The sequence below is a fragment of the Marmota marmota genome, unplaced genomic scaffold (genome assembly GCF_001458135.2).
Source record: "Marmota marmota marmota unplaced genomic scaffold, marMar, whole genome shotgun sequence".
NCBI lineage: Eukaryota > Metazoa > Chordata > Mammalia > Rodentia > Sciuridae > Marmota > Marmota marmota.
Genome location: NW_026000136.1, coordinates 1,814,738 through 1,835,413, shown reverse-complemented (window position 1 = coordinate 1,835,413; position 20,676 = coordinate 1,814,738). Strand labels below are relative to the sequence as shown.

Below are 20,676 nucleotides of genomic sequence, written 5' to 3'. Positions count from 1 at the left end.
TTCAGCGGGTCCTGCGTGTTTGGCGTTGCGCTTGCCGCCCATGGGAAGTCTCCTTGGGGGAAACTACACATGCAGAGCCCGTGAGTGGCCGTCTTCTCATTGGCACTGATGATGGCGCAGGAATGGGTATTTCAGACTCTTTATTCAACATTAAACACAAGACCCCCAACAATTACAGAGCACGCACCTCGGGCACCTTCCCGACTCGGGGCAAGGAATAGCTGCACTGGTTCCAGGCTGTAGGGGCTGCACATTGCAACTAATGAATGACCTTGGGGGCGGGGGGGGGGGTCCCTTACTACACCAGAGTCACAAAGCTTAAGAAAACTCCCAAATGGGGAGCTATGAAGTCTAGGGTGTGGACCCCCCATTTCCAAACCATGGGCCTCACTCGTTCTCTGCTGAAGACAGTGGACTCCCTTAACCCTGTGCTTCTGAAATGGTAGGAGCAGCAGTGGGCCACTTAATAGATTTTAAAAATTTGCTTTCTTTCCAAGCTGGGGCACCTTAAAGACAGTGCCACGTGACACCTGCTCATGATGTAACCCAGACCTTGTCCTGGGAGGGTGTTAGCTAGTCATGCTGCAGCAGCCCTTCTTGGGGGGTGCCTGTGCGTCTCCCAGGAGAGCCTGAGACATTGTTCTGCCAGCTGGAAGGAGCCGGGAGTCTCACATGCACTGGTTCACCTCCACCTGACCTTGACCAACTTCTGACTTACAGAACAATGATTTATATATGCTGAGATCAAAGTAGCCACTATAAGCCGCCTCCTGCCCCCCTCTAGTCTTCACTGACCAGACCCAGATCCTTCGGAGCAGGGTCAAGCCATAGCCCCTGGCCTGGGGCAGTGTGCAGAGAGACCTGACCAGAATTTGGTCCTAGAAGGCCTGAAGCTGAGTGCTTGACAGTGGTGGGCTGGAACAAGTGCCACCTGCAGAGGAACTTGGCCTCGAGGAGGCCCCCTAGGAAGAGGTTTGTTAAGTGGATGCAGCTTTGGTCACCCTGCTTAGGGAGAAGGCCCTTGGAGTCACATGTTGCGCCAGCCCACGGTGAGGACGACCTGGGTGGCCCACTGTGAATCCAGCTGTGATGCCAACACTGAACTCAGTAGTTCTTATGGACGGTTTCATTAGTGCCCAGTGTGGCTGTGCAGAGGGCAGGTGAGCTGTGTCTGCACTTTGCAACTCCGAGGGAGGCCAGGAGTCCTCCACATCTCTGGGGAGCTCTATGTTTAACCACAAGTTCAAAATTTGTAAGTTAAAAAAATTATTACCTTTAATATGATGTTTTCATAATTTATATTGCTTAAAATTATGATTTGCATGCTAAGATGCAAACTTTATACAATATTTTCTTTAGATAAATGTTATAATGCTATTTAAGAGCACGTGCTTTGTAAAATAAAACCATGGTCTCATTCGCATTTAGGTGCAGAAGCCAACCATGAAAGCATAGACTATCCCTTATTCTGGCAGTTATTATTAAAAATCAGAATATTAAAGATGTAGTAAGGATTGGAACCAAATTTGCTTTTTTTTTTTTTTTTTAAACAGAATAGGAAAAAATACTTCAAATGATTGAGCTGGTCACTAAACTATTATTCACTTATCTTAAAGACAGAAATGTGTAAACCCAACTATGCTAACTAAATTGAGAAAATGCATTGATTTGCTCAAGTAGGATACATTGGAAATCAGGCCCCCTTGGGTGAAGCCTACGACAGTCCCAGCACTTGTCAGTATAGACCTATTGTTGTGCAGGTGAGAACTCGACATCAGAGGGACCAGGAGGATCTGTGGCATCTTCATCGAATGGGCATCTTCATCGAATGATCGGTGCTGATCGATCATTTGTCACTGTTGGTCGGAGTTTCACAGTAGCAAAGGGATTTTCTCCACTGTAGAGGAGGGAGGGGGAAACTATAGACAAACTGTTCCAGGACAGGAATTCCATTTAAAATGAGTTGCTAACCCTGTTCTTGCTCTGGGTTGTGGCGCTCCCCACCTTCCCCATGTGTACAAGCCTCGAATGATGTTTCTGTGAAAGTCTGCAGTCCTTTCCATGTGACCCACTGGGGACACTCCAAAGCTTTACACCTCTGTGGTCCTGTGCTGGGAGGGGGGCTGCGTGTGGGAACCACCCGGAACAGGAGCTGGACAGGGCACAAGTGCTCAGTCCCTCTAGGCCTGATGCCGGGAAGGGCAAAGCAGGCGGGGATGATGGCCCTCTCAGGCTGGGCCTCCTGGGCTGGGGTGCTGCCCACTCCCCCAGGCAAGGGCAGCACTAGCTCAGAAGAGCTGCTCCAGGAGTCACACATACCTGAGAAAGGGCGGCTTTGCGGTCCCGTTTGCATCACTCTGTAGGAAAGATAAAGAGGAAGTTCATGAAAGGCTCATGAAATTGGGACATTTTTAATAAGACCTGCAGATAAAGAACCGGAAAGCGTAAGGACTATTTAAGGTTCCTTGTTTTAAAAGTACCCTGTGGTCTGTCTGTGAGATCACCTCGGTGTCTGAATTCATTGGAAAGAAGAAGGGTGAGATGTGACAATGTCCTATGGCCAGGAGGGCCCCTCACTAGTGTCAGAACATGGACCAAACAGCTGCCTCAAGAGTGTGGCTGAGGCGCCCACACAGGCCAGCCTGTGACGACCATGTCCTAAACACGGACACTCAGTCCTGAGCAAATTAACTGAGCAGCCGAGCCACCAGGAAACACCTGTGTGCAGGCCAGCGCCGCTCAGGGGAGAGGCAGACTCGGCTCTGGCAGAGCCGTCCTGATGGTGGTGGGCTTTTTTGGGAACTAAATACTGAATGAAGACCTGAAAAAGTAGAAGGTAAAAACCGAACCTTGCTGACTGGGAGGCTGAGGCCGATTACTGGGGCCAGTGGTCTTACAGACAGGAAGTCCCAAAACGGGAGGGAGAGAAGATGGCACCAATGCAAACGTTAACACCAGGAACTGCCCAAGCCCTGCAGCGCTGAGCCCTCCCACTGCCCCTCCAGGGCTGTGCCTCTGGAGTCCCAGGGAGGCCGCTGAGGTTCTCATGGGCACTGCTGTGCAGTGCTGACTGGGGCCAGGTGTGTGTGTGCACCTTTCCCCCTCATTAGTTCTTGCTGTTCTCTGGAGAAATTGCCGCTGCTGCACATGGACACCCAGCAGAGGGCAGCGAAAAGCCGTCTGGCCAAGAGAGCCAGGCCCGACTGCCTTGAAGTCCCCAGAAAGCTTCCCAGGCTCCGGGTTGTCTTGGCACATGGAGACTTGGAATGCTCTTCTCACTTCCCAGCGCCAGCCTTGAGGGTGAAGGCTAGGGCCAGGCTCCTGCTGGAAGGTGTCTTCCAAATGCTGGGCCCAAGACGGCTGGGTCCCAGGTGTGACCACAGCCTCAGAGCCCTAGGCCAGGGCAGCTGCAACGTCTGCTGTTCCTCACAGAAGCACAGCCACTGCCCTGCTGAGCAAATCCCAATAGGACCTTGAAGTGGCTGCAAAAGTGACTTCTCCAGGGGAGCCGGGCTTCCCCGACAGGCCTCGGTAGGTCATTTCTGGTGTCATTCCTAATATGTTGGTTTTTGTACTGGGGAGTGAACCCAGGAATACTTCACACTGTGCCACATTCTGAGCCCTTTTTAATACTATTTTTGAGATAGGGTCTTGGTAAATAACTGAGGCTGGCCTTGAACTTGGATCAGCCTGCCTTCACCTCCTGAGTTGCTGGGATTACAAGTGTGCCCCACCGTGCCTGTTGATTGCCTTCTCAAAGCGCTGGAGTGACGCACTGCCCGGAGCAGGAAGCCCGCGGTGACAGCCCCTGTGCAGGAAGGGAGCTTCCTGTAGACCCAGAGGTCAGAAGGGCACTGTGTCTGGCCAGAGCCACTCCTCACACCATGCCAAGCACCGCTCACACCAGCAGGCCCAGCCCTGGGCCCTGCCTCTCACTGGAAGGCACTTTCTAGCCTTGGGGCAGAGCACTGTTCCCTCCCTGTGCTGCCACCTGGGGGCGCAGGCGCTCTGCCCACTGGAACCGGAGCCAGAAGCTTCCTCTACCTGGGAGCCCCCACCAGTAGCTGTGCTCCAGCAGAGGCCTGCGCTTGCCTGGAGCCTCAAGGCCCAACTGAATCTTAAAGCAAGTTCACTGGTATTTTAATGAGCCCTGGCATCAGTCTGGGTGCTTACCCACCTTGCCTGAAGGAATCCTGGCAAATCTTCAAGAGTAACGTGGCATGAGGCAAGGACTGCCGTGAGGAAGAGGGAAAACAGACCAGAACCTCTCAGGTGTTGGGGCAGATCCTGGTGCTGTGCCTGTGTCTCCTTGGGCATACCCCGGCACTGGCATGGACCAGCAGGGCACACGGCCACCAAGGTGCTGCGGGCAGCCGGTGCTAACAGCCCATGCTGAACACACCCAGGCAATTCTGTCCCCAGCAGGCCACTCAGTGCCAGGACACTGGGATTCTGGCCTTGTGGGAGGGATGGGAACTGCATGGGGCGTGCATGGGTGGTGGTGGGGCCCTGGGGACAGGGAACCTTGTTTCTTGAGCTGCTGCTGGATATAGAGTCACTTTCTAGAAATGTGTTGTGCACTTTTCAGTATGTGGTATTCTTTAATAAAATGTTTACTTTAAAAAAACAAGCCTAGATGCAGCCCTGAATATAGTGTCTTGACTTGATTTCCACGTTCCTGCTGGTGTGAAAGCAGTGTGTGTTCAGTAGAAACCGTACTTTGAACTTTGTGGATCTTCACCTGGGCCAGCAATATGTGTGGCGCAGTCTCTAGTGGCCCTGGGTAAGGTCTCGAGCCGTGGCTCCTGTCAGCCCCACAATCACAGGGGGGACACCTGACACTGTGTGCCCTGTGCTGCTACTCAGCTGGGATGTCTGTAGGCGAGGCGTGTCCTCAGTTTACAGTGCTGTCAGTCCAGGTGCACCTGTGTCAGTCATTTTCAGACCAATTTCCCCTTTAACACTTGGGGTTTTTTCTGAGTGTGGTAGTGCACACCACTAGAAGGCTGAGGCAGGAGGATTGCAGATTCAAAGCCAGCCTCAACAACTTAGTGAGACCCTGTCTCAAAAAATAAAAAGAGCTGGGGATGTGGTTCAGTGGTAAAGGGCCCCTGGGTTCAACCCCAGTACCAAAGATCCCAGTGACTGCTGGGATGCTGGGTCAGGGGAGCTCTCCACGAGCCCGGATTTCTTCTAGTCCAGTGAGTGCCGAGACTGTACTTTTGGTGCCGAGTATCAGGGCCCTCTGTAGGGACCGCCATCTCCCAGCACCCCGCCCAGCTCGGCCAGCACACGCCCTTGGTAGCCAGGACTGAGTGCTCCCCAGTGCAGCCTCCTTTTCCAGCTGGCCCAAGAACAAGTCATCTCTGGGGCCCTGGGGCACAGTGGGCCTGCTGCACTTCCTCCTCGGTCCTCTTCGGCAGCCAGCATGGTGCTTGTCCCAGAGCACAGTGGACAGGACAGGAGGTGATCCAGGCTGAACCCAGGTGCCCACAGTAGGCCATCAGGAGAGTGGAAGGGTAAGGGCAGTGACGGCTTTGAAACTGGAGAACCAGAGAACCAACAGGTGGGGGCCGCAGGGCAGGACAGGAGAACCCAGAAATCCCCAACGCCTTGCACAGGACACTGCTGACCGAGCAGCAGCTGCTGTCCACTTTACTTCACCCTTCCCTCCTGTACAGGTTTTTGTGGGGGTGTCTACCACAGGGCTATGTGCCTTGAGGGGATCACTTGATCCCCGCTTACAGGAAGGTCCCTGTCACCTCAGACCACCAGAACAGTTCCTTCCCCAGCTGCCGGCACAGAGGAGCCTTGAGGCCCAGCCAGGGTGAGCCAGGTCCAGCCGAGGACAGTGAGTGGGCCTCACTGTGGCAGGCCAGGCGGTGATGGGACGGCGAGGACGCTGGCCTCAGGACGTCCACTCAGTGAAACAGAACAACACTTCCTTCCTAAGCAGTTGGAAGCCAGTCACTTGCCACAAGGCCTCCAACACTTGTCCTCAGCGCTGGCAATTCATGCCGTCCCCTAGGGCTGCCACTGTCTCCCAGCTCCCTCTGATCTAGTTCAACCCTTTATTCTTAAAATGGGAACACTGAGGCCAAACAGGGAGAAGCCAATGGCTCCGAGTCCTGGGACCTTTTCTGAATCAAGGTGCCCAGTGGGGGGCCAACCAAAGCACCCCCCGGCCTGCACCAGGGGCTCCGCCATGGCAAACGTGCACTTTGAAATGTGGCTCTGGGCTTGAGACAGCCGAGCTTTTAATCATGTTTGCAAGGATGTCTCTCAGGTGACTTAGGGAACAATGGCCCACGCTGAGCCCTGAGCTTGGTCCACATGGCCGCTCCCCTGAGCCACTTGGGGTGAAGCCCTTCTCGGCTTTTCTGAGATCTTTTCAGAGGCGACATCACGGGGCAGAAGGGCGCCAGTATCATGTGTGGGTGTCCTTAAGCCCAAGAACGCTGATGTTAGAAACACCAAACCTTTGTGTGCAAGTGACCATAGCTGAAGACGGGGGCCCGGGAAACCCTGTTTAAGCACAGAGGTGGCTTTGCCAGCTCTCATGGGTCCCTGAGTCTGGCCTGAGCAGCACCTAGTTCCCCACGTCAACAACTGGCTTAAATATTTTGTTAAGGAAAGAAAGCTAAACCATTTGGGTGTCAGAACTTGACTGGGTCCCCATGGCTGCCAGGCATGGCGGGCTGCCATCTTAAGCGTCCCACAGAGCGTCCCACTGTGGGTCAATCTTGAACACTGCTGTAGTTTGCGCGATTGGAACCTGGCTGTCTGGCAGGGTGGCCACTGGCCATATATGGACAAAACAGTCAATCCAACTTCCTAAGTGCCCTGCACTGTTTAAGGCTGCTCAGCTGCTGCACTGAGCAGGACAGTTCCAGAACATTTCCGCCTGATGCCTAAATTCTCCAGTGTCACCTACTGCAGCTCTCCCCGGCCACACAGAGTACTAGACACAGCACTTCCTGTTGCTCCGGGAGAGGCGGCCAACACCAGGAGGCCTGTGGCAAGCGGCCACTCCTGCCTGGAGTCAGGGTCCCTGGCCTCCCAGGGCTGTGGCCCTAGGACTCCTGGTTTGAACCACTTGGCAGCAAAGAATATGTAGTGGCCCATCCAGTTGAAAAACGACGTTAGGAGAGGCCACATATGCCGGGGGTAATTTCCCTTCTTTTCATCTGGGCGTGGTGGCACAGCCTGTCATCCCAGCGGCTTGGGAGGCCGAGGCAGGAGGGTCGTGAGTTCAAAGCCAGCCTCAGCAACTTCAAGGCGCTAAGCAATTCAGGGAGACTGGTCTCTAAATAAAATACAAAATAGGGCTGGGGATGTGGCTCAGTGATTGAGTGGCCCTGAGTTCAATCTCTGGTACCAAAAAAGAAAAGAAAAACATGAGATCTTGAAATACTACTTCAAAAACGTCAATTCTGTGATAGGAACGTAAGGCGACCATTTAACCGTGCGTGCACCTGTGACGCACTACCTACTTGGGGGTTGCTGCCCTCTTCCTCGTTTGTTTCAGAGAGAAGGAAAAGTGGATGTCCTCAAGCAGCACAGCTGGGTGGCCCTTGAAGTGGCGGCTGACAGCACCTGCTTGGGAGGCGCTCAGGCCTGGTGGCCCTTTGATTTTTAAAAGCCAATTACTGTTTTCTTGTGACTTTCCCTACTTGGTATTTTCCACTATCCTCTAGGTCAGAGGAACGGCAAAGCAACTCCTCAGGACCTCAGTGACTAGCCACAGGTGAGAGTGGCAGGTGTCCATCAGTGAGCATGTTCTGATGTGAAAGGATGATGCCTGTTCACAGCTTATTTCCCAACGAGCTGTGGGACCTCAGAACTGCCTGTCATGTTTCTGTGCTTCCCCTTTCTGTATTTCACCCCTGGGTGTCAGGGGCCTGGCTGACCACAGGGCAGCTCCGCTGGGGCCCCGGCTCCGCTGTGTGGCTGGTGCAGACAGGTGGAAGTTAGGAAAGCTGTCCGTCTATCTGTCTATCTCTCTCTTGAGGGAATGCGATAAAATGTTAATAGTAGGTATCCTAGAAGTGAAAACATAATCAAAAATTTAAAAATATTTTTCTAGTTTCCTCAATGATATTACCAAAAAAATCCCAGAACCTTAGGTGATTTTTTACAAGCAGCAAATGTTATTTTAATAGAAGCACCATAGGTATGAGTGTAACGATTAATTAGATGGTTAAGTTTTTATGAAGGAGCCACTGCCCAAACTTGAACTTTGCTCTTTAACAAAAACCTGGAGCTATGACTTGCATGTGGGTTTAAAAAGGGAACCTAATCTGGTGGATGTTTAATGCATCTAGCAGACGATGACGTTTGACTACTACATTAAAACATGGATTTCTAGTGAATATTTTGTTTAAAGCTCTGCTACAAAATAATCAAACTGACAAACTGTTTCTGGAGGCAGAAACAGGATGAACTTTAGAACTAACATTTATCAATTGCTTTACACTTAGAAAACAAATGTAGATTTTGGTGTATTTCTGTCTCAAAAGTCTTTCATTTGGGAATTAATGCATAAGATCGTAACCTATAGGCCCTTACTTAAGAATTCAGAATCTTCAAAATGGTCCCATCTTTTTTTCTAGCATTTAAAGAATGTTTTTCCTATTTTTAAGATTGGCATGTTGCCAGACGCCTGTAATCAGCTCAGGAGGCTGAGGCAGGAGGATCTTGAGTTCAAAGCCAGCCTCAGCAATGGTGAGGCCCTAAGTAACTCAGTGAGACCCTGTCTCTAAATAAAATACAAAATAGGGCTGGGGATGAGAGTCGGTGGTCAAGTGTCCTTGAGTTCAATCTCTGGTACTCCCTGCCACCTCCCCCCCCCAAAAAAAAAGATTGGCATGTTAAAGATCTAGAGCTCAAATTACATAAGTTTTCAAAAAATGGCTCCAAAATATGTAAATATGAGCAAATCAGACCTGCTGAGGGCAAAGACAGAACAATGGCTTGCCTCATGTGGTCTACACCAGTCAGTCACCAGTTCTGGAGAAGCCCTTGTCACCATTCCCATGTCATTGGAGGGGAATGACCACCCAGCCTCACAGCCAACTGAAAGGCTGGACCCAGGACCCAATGCAGTTCAGGCCGCCTGGCTCATCAGGCTTTAGGCCTGACCTGTCCACCCCACCACGTTCCTGTTGGTCCCCATGCTGCTTGTCCCCCACAAGTCATAGCCAGATGCCACTACAGCTAGGTTGTGTGTTTGCTAAATCTCAGCCTTTAGAGCTCGGCTCAGATGCTTTCCTCTTAGATGTCCACCCCCATGCCTCCAGGGCCCAGTCCTGCACTCTCGGCTCCACCTGCCCCCTGGGCTCCACCCCCAGCTTGGTCTTCGTCCTGTCTGTGCACAGACCTGGACCACAAGCTGGTCTGCAAATGCAGAATGGCTGAATGCTTATGTGAAGGTCTCACCCTAATCCACAGAGATTCCTCCCACACGGGCCTCACCTACCACTTGACAGTGTTTACAGGGAGGTCAGGTTGGTGGGAGGGCTTCTGCCAGAGGAATGTCAGCTGCCATCAGCTGCCATCAGTCATCCACACGACTTTGCTGCAGGTACCAACTCCTTACCTGTCTGAGGGGCTAACCAGGCTTCCCAGGAAGGTTTCAGGGGTAGTGAGAGTTAACCAACATTCTAAGACTTGCCAAGTAATGACAACTGAAATCACCATTAGAACCACGTAAGGCAGGCAGTTTTTCTAGACATTGGAAACTTGTAAGTGTTCTTAAGTGAAACCCAAAATCAATGGCTACTAAAATGACACAGAAGGCCTTCTTAGCATGTGAAACAGAAACAGGACCCCAGGTCATGGGGATGGACTGTGTGGGGAGGGGTTCTGGATAAGCAGCTCTGCGGGGCATGACTCACCAGGAGCCCCTTAAGTGGAGGGGTCAGCTATCCCCCACGCCCCAAGAGCTCAGGTGGGAAAGCGCCAGTGGCTTCCGTGTGTCTTGCCCCCCCTCATGCACCCCACTCCCACTCTCCAGGGCGGGTCCCTGGGAGAAGACTCTGTGCTTGTTGCTTGTTGGGGTTTAGACAGGATGTGTTCCCCAGACGCCCACAGTGCGAGGCCGGGGGCTATAAGAGCTGTAACTGATGATCCCTGATGGGGATAAACTGGGCGTTGCTGGAGGAGGTAGTCACCAGGGGCGTGCCTTTGGGACTTGTTTTGTCCCTGGTGAGTAGAATTCTCTCTCTGCTTCCTGGTGGCCATATCCTAAACTGCTTTAATCCACCACGCCTTTCTGCCATGATGTTCTGCCTCACCTTGGGCCCAGAGCAATGGGGACAGCTGTCTGTGGACCAAGGACCCACCCCAAACAAACTCTGCCTCCTCTATGTTGTTCTTGCCGGTCTTTTGGTCACAGTGATGCAAATGCTGACTATGACAGCTCTCCTTCTGTACGAGGAGCGGGTGGAATGGAGGGGTGGTGTCTGCCAGCCTCAGGCCACCCGCCCTCCCCAGTGCCTCCCCGGGCAGCCACCGAAGGTTCGACAACAGGCAGACCAGTGATGCCAGTAACCCTGCTACTTAGGCAGGAGGATCTCAAGTTCAAGGCCAGCCTCAGCAACTTGGCAAAACCTTGTCTCGGAATAAAGAGTGAAAAGGACGAGGGACGAAGCTCAGTGGGAGAGTGCCCCGGGTCCAGCCTCAGTACAACGGCAACAAGGGCGAGATGGACGTCAGTGTCTTCATTCGTAATCCCAGAGCATCATTTTGGGACAAAATTCTTTTGCCATAAGAGGTATCACATGACCTTGATGCAGCAGTGGGGCCTGGTGACTGTCAGCAACCACCAGCCCAGAGAGAGGCCATAGGATATGCAGACAGGACCATGAACAAGCCATGGTGCAGGTCCGGCCAGGCCTGAGGCCTCCCTCACTACCCGTGACCAGGAATGCAGAGAGGAGGACACCGCAGAGGACGCCATGTGGACACAGCCAGCATGACACAGCCTGGGCTCCCCAGGACAAGCAGCCTGACCCTCTGACTGCTGCCCTGTGCCCTGCTCCACAGCTTCCCGTCAAACTTGCCCCCTCGCCTGGCCTGGCCAGCAGCTGCCACCTTCCCTTGCTCTGAGCGGAGAGGGCCAGGGACCCCTGGGTACACCCCTGCCCAGGCCTCCTCCCTGCCTGGCTTGTCTGGCCTCTCAGCCCCCTCTCCATCCCTTCTGATCTGTGCTGGAGAGGAAACCCTGGGGACCAGCAGTGCCCTGACCCAGCGCCACGTTCTCTGCTCTCTCGGAAACATGGCGCCCAGGGATTTAAAGCTTCCTGCTCGTCTCATAAGAATCTCAAGCCCTGCACAGCTGGATCCTTGTCACTGTCAACCTAAATGTCACCTCAGAGAAGCCCGTGGCTGTAGATGCTCCATGTCCTTCAGGTTGGAGGGCTGCTCCCCATGCAGGGGCTGCTGGGGGACTGCTTTTGCTACGAGGCCCAGAGGCCTGGCCCCCCAGCCAGCTCCACACTGTCCACACCCAGAGCACCCCTCCTTCCCTCAGACCTCCCTCCCAGGGTGCTGAGGTCACTCAGCACACTTAACCTGTCCCGTCCACCTAGGTTGTCACCTGCTCTGCCACCTCCTCGCCTGGCCTTAGTTCTTTCATTCTGGATCCGCTGGTTTAGTTTTACGCTCTGCTTCCTACACCAGGACTGGGCTCCGAGGGTGCCAGGGCCTCGTCGCTCATTGCTGTCCCCAGAGCCCGCACCAGCGCCTGGTGTGCCACAGATGCTCTCCCTTCGCCTGCAGCTGTCAAAAGAGCCATGACGCCGGGAACCCATGCCTTGGCTGTTCTTCCCAGGGCTGGTCTAAGATGACATCACAGGGGTGAACACAATGCAGAGGGGAAGGAAAGGCGGAGGAAGGGGACACAGCTGCCACTAGAGGACTGCAGCTGCCACCAGAGGCAAGGTTTCCCGAAAGCCCTAAAAGACCCAGCCACTAGGACGTGGAAACCGTCAGGGACACAGGAAGGCTGTTGTGATGGGGCTTCAGGAAGATGACCGGAGTCGGGGGGAGAAGACGCCCCCAGCCCACCTGGCCAGGAGCCCACCCTCTGCCAGGGCAGAGCCAGGTGACCGGGAGGGAAGTCAAGTGCACTCACAGGAGACGTGGCCTCTGGTTTGGACGCCAGCGCTCTGAAGGTGGACGTGCTCTGCGCAGCATCGGCTCTCCCACCGGCAGCGGCTCCCGCGGACACGCACTCCAGGTAGTCGGGGGGCGGGATGACCACGCTGCTCTTCTCAGTCAGGTCCACCGTGCTGACGCTCCTCACCGGGGCAGGGCTTGAGGCCAAGACCACAGAGCAAAGTCAGAGAAGGTCCTCCACCCTGCCCGACCCCAGCACCCCCGACCAGGACCACTAAGCCAAAAGGGAAGAGGGGGGGAAGGTGGCACACACTCTATGCATCTGCATAAGGCACTCGGTGTTTTTCCTGGATTATAAAGGTCTATTCAAAAAACATTTTTTTAAAAGACATGAAAAAAGGAGAGAGATTAAAAAAAAAGATTTATAGTGAAACTGAAAAAAAAAAAAAGAGAGGAAAACAATTTAATTTGGGGTTGACTCTTGAGTCATTTAAGGACATCAACCAGAACAGCCAGACCCTCAGCAAGCAGCAGGTGACCAAGATAAAAAATGTTGACACTCAGAATTTTAACATCTTAAGACGATAGTTTCTGTTGTTGGCAGGTGGCCTTCTGGCTCTTCTGCTAGGGACGCGCATACCCAGATGGTGTCACAAGAACCTGCTGGGGGAGGACCCAGGACCATGGTGTTAAGGGTCGACCTGCACAGCCGGGGGCTGGGGGGGGTGCTGTGATGGTTTCTCTGAGACAAGGAACACTAAGAGGCAGTGTAGGGGAGGAGGACCAGCTCAATTGAACTTGTCATTTGTGGGGGCCAAGGGACAGCCAACTAGAACTGCCTAATACACACACAAAAATCCATTCTTAAATCAAAGAGCCCTTTCTGGGTCTGGGTTCTGCACTTCTCTGTATCCTTGGACATTTTCTTTTTTTATTTTCCAATATTAATTTTTTAGTTTTTGGTGGATACAATATTTTATTTTTCTGTGGTGCTGAGGATCGGACCCAGTGCTTCACCCGTGCTAGGCGAGTGCTCTACCACTGAGCCCCAGCCCCAGCCCGTGAACATATTCTTAAACCCTGTTTCCTGTGTCTGTCCGTTTGTTTTTCGTGGTCCTGTGACTGAAGCCGGGGGCTTTGCCAGTTAGCTGCACAGCTAGCCCTTTCCATTCTTTATTTGGAGACAGGGTCTTGCTGAGCTGCCAGCCTGGCCTTGAGTTTGCAATGCTCCTGGCCTACAGGTGTGCACCTGCCCAGCAGCTGCCTGTTTTAAAGGTGTGGGGAGGGTCCCGTCTCTGGGTTGCTGTGAGCTCCCCAACACAAAGCAGGGGGACAGCCCCGAGGTGGGGCTATCATTACTGGTCTGATCCTGTGGAGTATGGATTTGTGGGGTCACGGTCGTGAGCGGATGAGAAGGCCCAGAAAGCAGACAAGGGAAAGGCTGAGGACGGACCCAGGAGTGCCCAGTACTGGTGGTGGGCAGAGGGGGCCCTGCAGAGGCTTCTGAACGGGGACAGGGGGTGAGCCCAAGGAAAACAGATGGCAAACGGGTCATGAAACTAAGGGGAGAGAACACTCACTGCAGAAAAGCCTTCTCTAGTGGTAAGAGCTGCTGGGAAAGGTAAGGGCATTGAATGTGAGCTGTGGGTTATCACCTGCGGGAGGGGGAGGCAGCAAGGGTGGCCTCAGAGGGCTGCAAGAGGTGGGCCAGGCACGAGCATCTTCACAGCAGACCATCGGGGCCACTCATAGAAACCACTGGAGCAGCCACCACTCCTACTCCCAGGGGCTGATGTTCTATGGTGGTGGTGGGGCTGCTGCATGTCTAGGTTATAACTCAGCTTTTCTTGCTTTTTTTCTTTTTTGTCTGTTTTGTGGTCCTTGGGATTGAACCCAGGGCCTCGTGCACACTGCAGTGTCCTACACGGACCCACACCCAGCCCTCTGGGAACATTAGGGGAAGGTCAGGAGAGCTGGCTCACATCGGCTACCTTGGAGCAGGCGCGGCCACCAATTCCTTTGCATTTTCTTCCAATAACTTTGTATATGACGATGGGAACCAACCCCTCCTGCAGGTGAAGGAAAAAAAAAAAAAGGACCTGTTTGTGCTATGAGATGCGGGCAGGTCAAGTGCACAGTACGGGGCGTCCTGACGATGGCTTGGGCAGGTGGCCCCGGCTAGCAGTGAAGGCTCATAAGGGACTGAGGGAAACCAGGCTTTATAAATAAATAAGTCTGACTGCACACACAAACCAGGACAGTGAGCGTCTTACATACATAGTCGTGTCACTCAGACTCCCTTTATTTTTTTAATTGGCTTTATTCCATACACAGCAAACTGACAACCTAGTGCCAATGAGACTTATGTAGACTTGTGGTTGAAATGACAAGGGTGACATTTAAACAATTTGTCTTAAATTCTTTTTCTTTTGGTACTGGGGGTTGAACCCAGGGGTGTTTTACCACCAAGCTACATCTTTTTATTTTATATTTTGTGACAGAGTCTCACTAAGTTGCTTAGGACCTCTCTAAGCTGCTGAGGCTGGCCTCAAACCTGCATCCTCCTCAGCCTCCCAAGCCCTGGGATTACAGGAGTATGCCACCACTCCAGATGCTTCTTAAAGTCTATCTAATATCCCCGAGAAACCCAAAGTCCTGTATTTTTTTCCTTTTTGGTATCAGGGATTGAACCCAGGGGCACTCAACCACTGAACCACATCCCTACCCTTTTTTAATTTTTTATCTTGAGATAAGGTCTTATTAAGTTGCTTACAGCCTCACTAAATTAGCAAGGTTGGCTGTGAACTTGCAATCCTCCTGCCTCAGCCTCCCGCACTGCTGGGATTATGGGCCTTCAATCCACGCCTGGCCCAAAGCCACATTTTTTAAAACAACATGTAAGGCCCTGTCAGAGGTTATGCACACGATCTGTTAATCTCTTCATGTACCAAATCTATCTCTGTATACACAGATGCAACAAAAATAGCCTGGGATGGAGCGACTCTGCCAACTGAACTACAAACTCAACTCTGGCTGAAGAGCTGGTCTGCCCCCACGATTTGCATCTTAAGTAAACCTTCTGAACGAGGGCTGGGTGAGCCCTGCGAAGCGGTTCACGTCAACTTACGCTTTGGTGGCATCATGCTCCCCGTACATCCAGCCGTCCTTTTCCTCGGGGATGAGCAGCGTGATGACATCTCCCTGTGCAAAGCTGAGCAGGGTCTTGTTGGTGCCCGCAGTGTGCGGGAAGATGGTCTTTACTTTGTGCTTTTTCATCAGGTTCAGTCCAGAAGCGACCGAAACAGAACGCTGTAAACTGGCGTCCTCTGAGGTATCTGTTAAAGCGAGCGCAGCAGGGACAGCAGGGACGGCTTCTCAGAGCTGACCATCAGGCAAGTTCAGAACACCCCCTGCCACACCTTGCCCATGTGACCCTTTAGGCTAGTGGGCCCCTTCCAGGCCTTCACACTGCCCAGATGGGACTGGCCTGCAAGGGAACAAGCAGGCTGTGGCCCGAGGGCTTTCACAGTGGGCCGCGGGCCCTTTAAGAGGAGAGGATGAGCGGGGAGCACTAGTTTTTCTTGTACTGGTGGCCGCCAGGCTGGCTCGCTTCAGAGATAAGACCTGTCCCAACACCCCGCTGCTCCTTGCTTGGGTCACAGAAGCATCTGAGGCAACAGCACAACCCCACTGCTAATGCCCTGAGCCACAGGGAGAAGGGGCAGACTGGAAAGGTGGACCTTCTGGCTTCTCCGTCCTGAGCAAGGATGAGGAGACAATTCTCTTTTTTGAGCCCTCACTAGGGGGCAGTCAACGATCTCAGTGCTTTTCAGCCACCAGAAAGCCACGGTTACTACTGACAGACAGAAAAAGGAACCGAGCCCCACAGAGTCCCCAGGATGCACCACTGGGTGTGCGGGACACCATGCGGGCAGCAAGCCCACAGCCTCTACTTGGAGGTGCTATGTTACAAAAGTCATGTCTCAAATCGATGGCAGGTTGACACGTGCCACTCCAGAAAACAAAAATTGGATTGGAGATTTAATTTAAAGCAACGCAGGATCTCTTTTTGCTTTATTCTTACCAAAATAAATAAATAAATAAGTAAAAATTTCCCCTTTGTAGCACTGGAATTGAACTGGTAAGTGCTCTACCACTGAGCCACATCCCCAGACCTTTCTTCTTTGTTTTTTGGTACTGGGGATTGAACTCAGGGGCACTCGACCACTGAGCCACATCCCCAGCCCTATTTTCTATTTTATTTAGAGACAGGGTCTCACTGAGTTGCTTAGCACCTCGCCATTGCTGAGGCTGGCTTTGAACTCGCAATCCTCCTGCCTCAGCCTCCTGAGCTGCTGGTATTACAGGCGAGTGCCACCACGCCCCACTCTCCTTTTTTGTTTTTATTTTCAGACAGGGTCTCACTAAGTTGCCCAGGCTGGCATCAAACTTGCAATCCTCCTGCTTCAGCCTCCTGAGTAGCTGGGGTTACAGACGTGTACCACCATGTCTGGCCATGTGCCTTACATCTTGTGCAATTCTGTACTTCCTTTGAAAGGAATTAACCACAGGCTATCATTTTTTCCTGCTAAGCAATCCTCACTGTCATTAGGGAATCTCTCATCTTTGGCCAGCAGCTGCAAGCATCTGTAATCTGCAGGTTCTCTTCAACACCCAACTTGATTGCTGCTGGGGCCTCTGAAACACCCACACACGTGGGCCAGGCACCACAACATGGCCCTAGGGCTTGGGTGCCAATGACCACATAAGAGAGGGGCCACCAGGGAAGCAGCCTGAGACGTCTGCTTTTCCTGATTGTCAAACTGGTCCTGAGTGCTGAACTACAGTGATGGGTTCAGAAATTTAAGCAGTTACACTTAGGTCTCCAGAAAGTCTGAGGTGCCCTGTTAGAGATGATGGAGAATACGGAGGAGAATTCAAATGAAGCCTATTGGTAAGATTTATGACCATAATTTTGTCATGTGAACTTTTATAGTTTGTTTTACTGAAAAGGAAATTTTACTGTAACAGCCACCAAATATGGAACGCAGGGTGAGGCTGGGTGCATTCTAGCTGGCTCATTCTTAGATGTAGCACGTCTCAGCAGTATGTTTACTCTATCCAGCATCCATCAGCATTCAGAATTAGTGTCAGAAATGGGTCACTTATCAAGATGTCCTATGGTCTAACCCTTATTTGTTTTGAGATGTGAGCTACTCAAGGCTAGGGCCAGATGTATCTACTCTACTCAGCTCAGTATTTACCTTTTTCCTTCCCAATACATTTAGCCAAAATATTTATTGTACAAATTACTTTTAAAAATTTAAAAAGATACCTGAAAGGAAATTAAACCAAATATCTTACCTGTTGAATTATTTATCTTTTCTGAATTCTGTGCAACTGTTGCTGGGTTATTGAACATATCAATCAGAGGACTAGTATACGCTCTGGCTGAAGGAGCTGGGGGCATCTTTGGAGAATGGTTAGAAAGGGTGTCGTAATCTTTCCCAATCTGTGGGAAAAAAATATTAGTCTAATATTAGAATAACAGTGGAACGATAAAGAGTCCCAGAACTGTTTTGTATCACGTGTTTTAAATCCCACCTTCTTCTCCAATTCTCTTAGTTGTAGGGCAATGCTCCATATTGATTGTTTCAAGAATACCATACCTCTTTTTTCCCCTCCATACGTTTTTTAAAAAATATTTACTCTTAAAAAAAAAAAAAAAAAAAAAAAAAAGGCAGCAGCCACTCTCCATCCCTCACCCCTGGCGACCACTCATTGATCCACTTTCTCTCTATAGGTATTTTAGGTCCCCTCAAAGTGCTACTTAGTTATAGGATTCTACATTTAAAATAATGTTTCCACAGAATTTTGAATGTACTTACACCAAATTCTATCATCTTGTTTTGCTAAAAGAAATCTGGTATCAATGGGATTCACCTTTCTCTGTAAGTATTCTCTTCCCCCTGGAATTTTCTCTGTATCCTTAATATTCTGAAACTTGGCTCAAATCTGTGCAGGTGTTCATCCCTCTGGCTGCTGTGCTGAAGACCAGGCCCAGGGCCACTGCAGGCCTCCCCAAGAGAGGACATTGTGAGGGGGCGCGGGGAAGCCATGAGTGGCCTGAATTGGGCTTTGAAGGCCAAAACAAGAGGATATGCTGACAGAGGCTGGTGCAGAGGACAGAGACAGGAGCAGTGCTTTGGTGGCTGAGGACAAGTTGCCTCTTACTGGCTGGGGAAGACGGGACAAGCAGGGTTAGGCAGAGAAATCAGGCACGTTTTAGACAAGCTGGACTTGAAAGCCTGTGGAATCCAAGCGGTGGCGGTGAGGAGGCAGTGAGTGCACCTGCTGGCGTGTATCTGTCCTGGGTCCCTTGTTTGTGAAGCCCTCTGGTTACTGCCATACTGGGTTTGGGAGAGCTCTTCGGCTTAGTTTTCCAGGCAGTTCTACTCTGCTACTGAGCCGTCCACTGGGGGTATTATTTTGGGGTAAGGGAGAAGGAAAAAAAATGTAACTAAAATTCAAACACTGTGCAAAGGCGGGACTGAACAGCACGGCAACCCTCCCTCGCCCAGGGCCTGGTCTCAGTGGTGACCAATTCACGGCTTGTCTTTCTTCGTGCCTCGCCCGGCTTCCCAAACCACGCTGGATTATCTTGAAACAAATCCAAGACATATCATTTCAACTACAAATAATAATCCACTTTTTAATTCCCAAGATTTCCAGCAGTAGTTCTTGATGGCTTCCTCCACCTCTGCTGACTCTGTGACCCCAGTTGGTCCTGCTGGTTTACTCTGGTGCCTCCTTTCGTGATGTGGGTTTCCCAGTGTCCAGGAGCCCCCGCTGGCCCTTCTTTTCACTGGTCTGCTAGTCTGTACTTGTTCCGTTCTCATTGCCACCGGTGCCACAATGAGGGAGGGGGCAGGCAGCACGTTCTTCCAGGGGCACTCGCCCCCGCCCAGAGTCCAGATATGCTGTCTGTCGGGTAGACCAAAGGCCCTGTGGCCTGTACTTGGGGCCAGGGAAGAGATTGAATAGAGATCCACGTCCTGTCTCCTGTAGCTCTGCTCCCTGCTCCTGCAGCAGCTCTACCCTTGGCAGGGGCCTCTCCCTGCCTGGGCCAGGAGGAGGCTCCTCCCATGTTGATTCCCTGCACCTTGATCCCGCCCTTCTCTCTTCTCTCACTCCTCAGCGCTGCTGCTCCTCGTGGCGCTATTTCTTACTTTTGCAGGTGCTCAGGGTTCTGTTCTGGGGCTAGGAGGCTATCATTTTTGGGAGCTGGAGATGAACAAATGTGGGGGACCCCTGTGTCCAGACACCTCGGATCCAGATATCCACACACGCTTGTGAAAACTAAGAAGGCTGTCATGCCCAGGTCCCAACACCAGGGAACTAGACAGCCTGAATTCCTTACCTTGAATACCCCCCTCCCCGAGTGACTGACGTAGGGTCAATGGCACAGGAGATTTTCAGTCTCTTTTCCAAGATACCTATACTTTCTTCACTGGGGATAAACTTATAAAGCTGGAATCGTTACAATTAAAAAGAGTAACAATAAAATTTTAAAACTGAGATAAAAGTGCTACACATAGTATTCCACATTTGCACAGCTAATTCCAAATCTGAAGGTAAAGGAAAAAAGCTGAGAAAAGTAGACAAGGAGAGATCATGATTTCAACCAACAAAGGAAGCCCTGGTCCTTTGAGCCAAATCATATCAGTAAACATGCAGTTGAAATAGAGAAGAGTGATCGATTCCTACCATGTTGCTTCTTTGAATCATGGGTGACGGCTGAGGTGTCCCGGCTACAGGGGTAGAGATTGGAGTCCTTATTTCTTCTATCATGTTCATGATTTTTTCTGGCACTTTGGTGGCATCACAACAGGTTTCCTGCCACCTGGGCAGTTTGGAATTGAGTAATTCTGCAGACTGTAAATCCCAAAGAAACAAAGTAAACACAGACGTGCACTGTGTGAAGAGCTGGCAACACCGCATCACGTGGCATCACTGATAATGAACCACTGGCTTCCCACCAGAAGGGGGAGCTCCGAGTTTAATTCAGGAAGCCCTGGTCCTTTGGGCCAGTCCACTGGGGGTGTTATTTTGGGGTAAGCATCTGTGAGCACCTGCTCTCATTTGCTGAGATGGCAGCAGACTCCACCCTCAAGGAACTTCTCTGCTGTCTCAGTGTGAACACACACCTAATGCAGAGGTGGCAAATAAGTAGAAATCGCCCAGGGCTGGGGTGCGCTCAGTGGCAGAGCATGTGCTTGGCATGCACAGGCACCAAAACCAACCAACAAACAAAAATGACAAAACACCTGCCCCCAAAGAAAGAATCAGTTCAAATGCTAAAGGAGGCAGGGGTGGGCAATCTATGAATCTCACTATTTTCTGAGTTGCCCCAGAAATACCAATCACCGTCTCCTTCCTCCTACTCCTAAGAGCATCCCCTCAGTTGCTGGTGAGAGGCCCAGGAACCCCTTGGACTTTGAGAAGACCAAGGCACATGTTGACAAGTCAGTCAGATTTTGGCCTGGGATGGAGGGA

At 51.6% G+C, this 20,676-nt stretch overlaps 1 protein-coding gene across 2 annotated transcripts in view; it reads right to left on the bottom strand.

Moving 5' to 3' along the window:
* Positions 1–1,549: 1,549 nt before the first annotated feature.
* Positions 1,550–20,676, bottom strand: part of Baiap2l1 (BAR/IMD domain containing adaptor protein 2 like 1) — an 87,061-nt gene continuing 67,934 nt past the window's right edge. For both annotated transcript variants that reach the window (XM_048785238.1, XM_015501985.2), the window contains 7 exons: positions 19,888–20,055; positions 17,485–17,632; positions 15,248–15,455; positions 14,112–14,189; positions 12,137–12,317; positions 2,320–2,357; positions 1,550–1,897 (listed from right to left, as the gene is read on the bottom strand). In XM_048785238.1, coding sequence (XP_048641195.1) covers positions 1,822–1,897; positions 2,320–2,357; positions 12,137–12,317; positions 14,112–14,189; positions 15,248–15,455; positions 17,485–17,632; positions 19,888–20,055 — 897 coding nt within the window. In that variant the 3' untranslated portion in view covers positions 1,550–1,821. The remainder of the gene's footprint in view (positions 1,898–2,319; positions 2,358–12,136; positions 12,318–14,111; positions 14,190–15,247; positions 15,456–17,484; positions 17,633–19,887; positions 20,056–20,676) is intronic.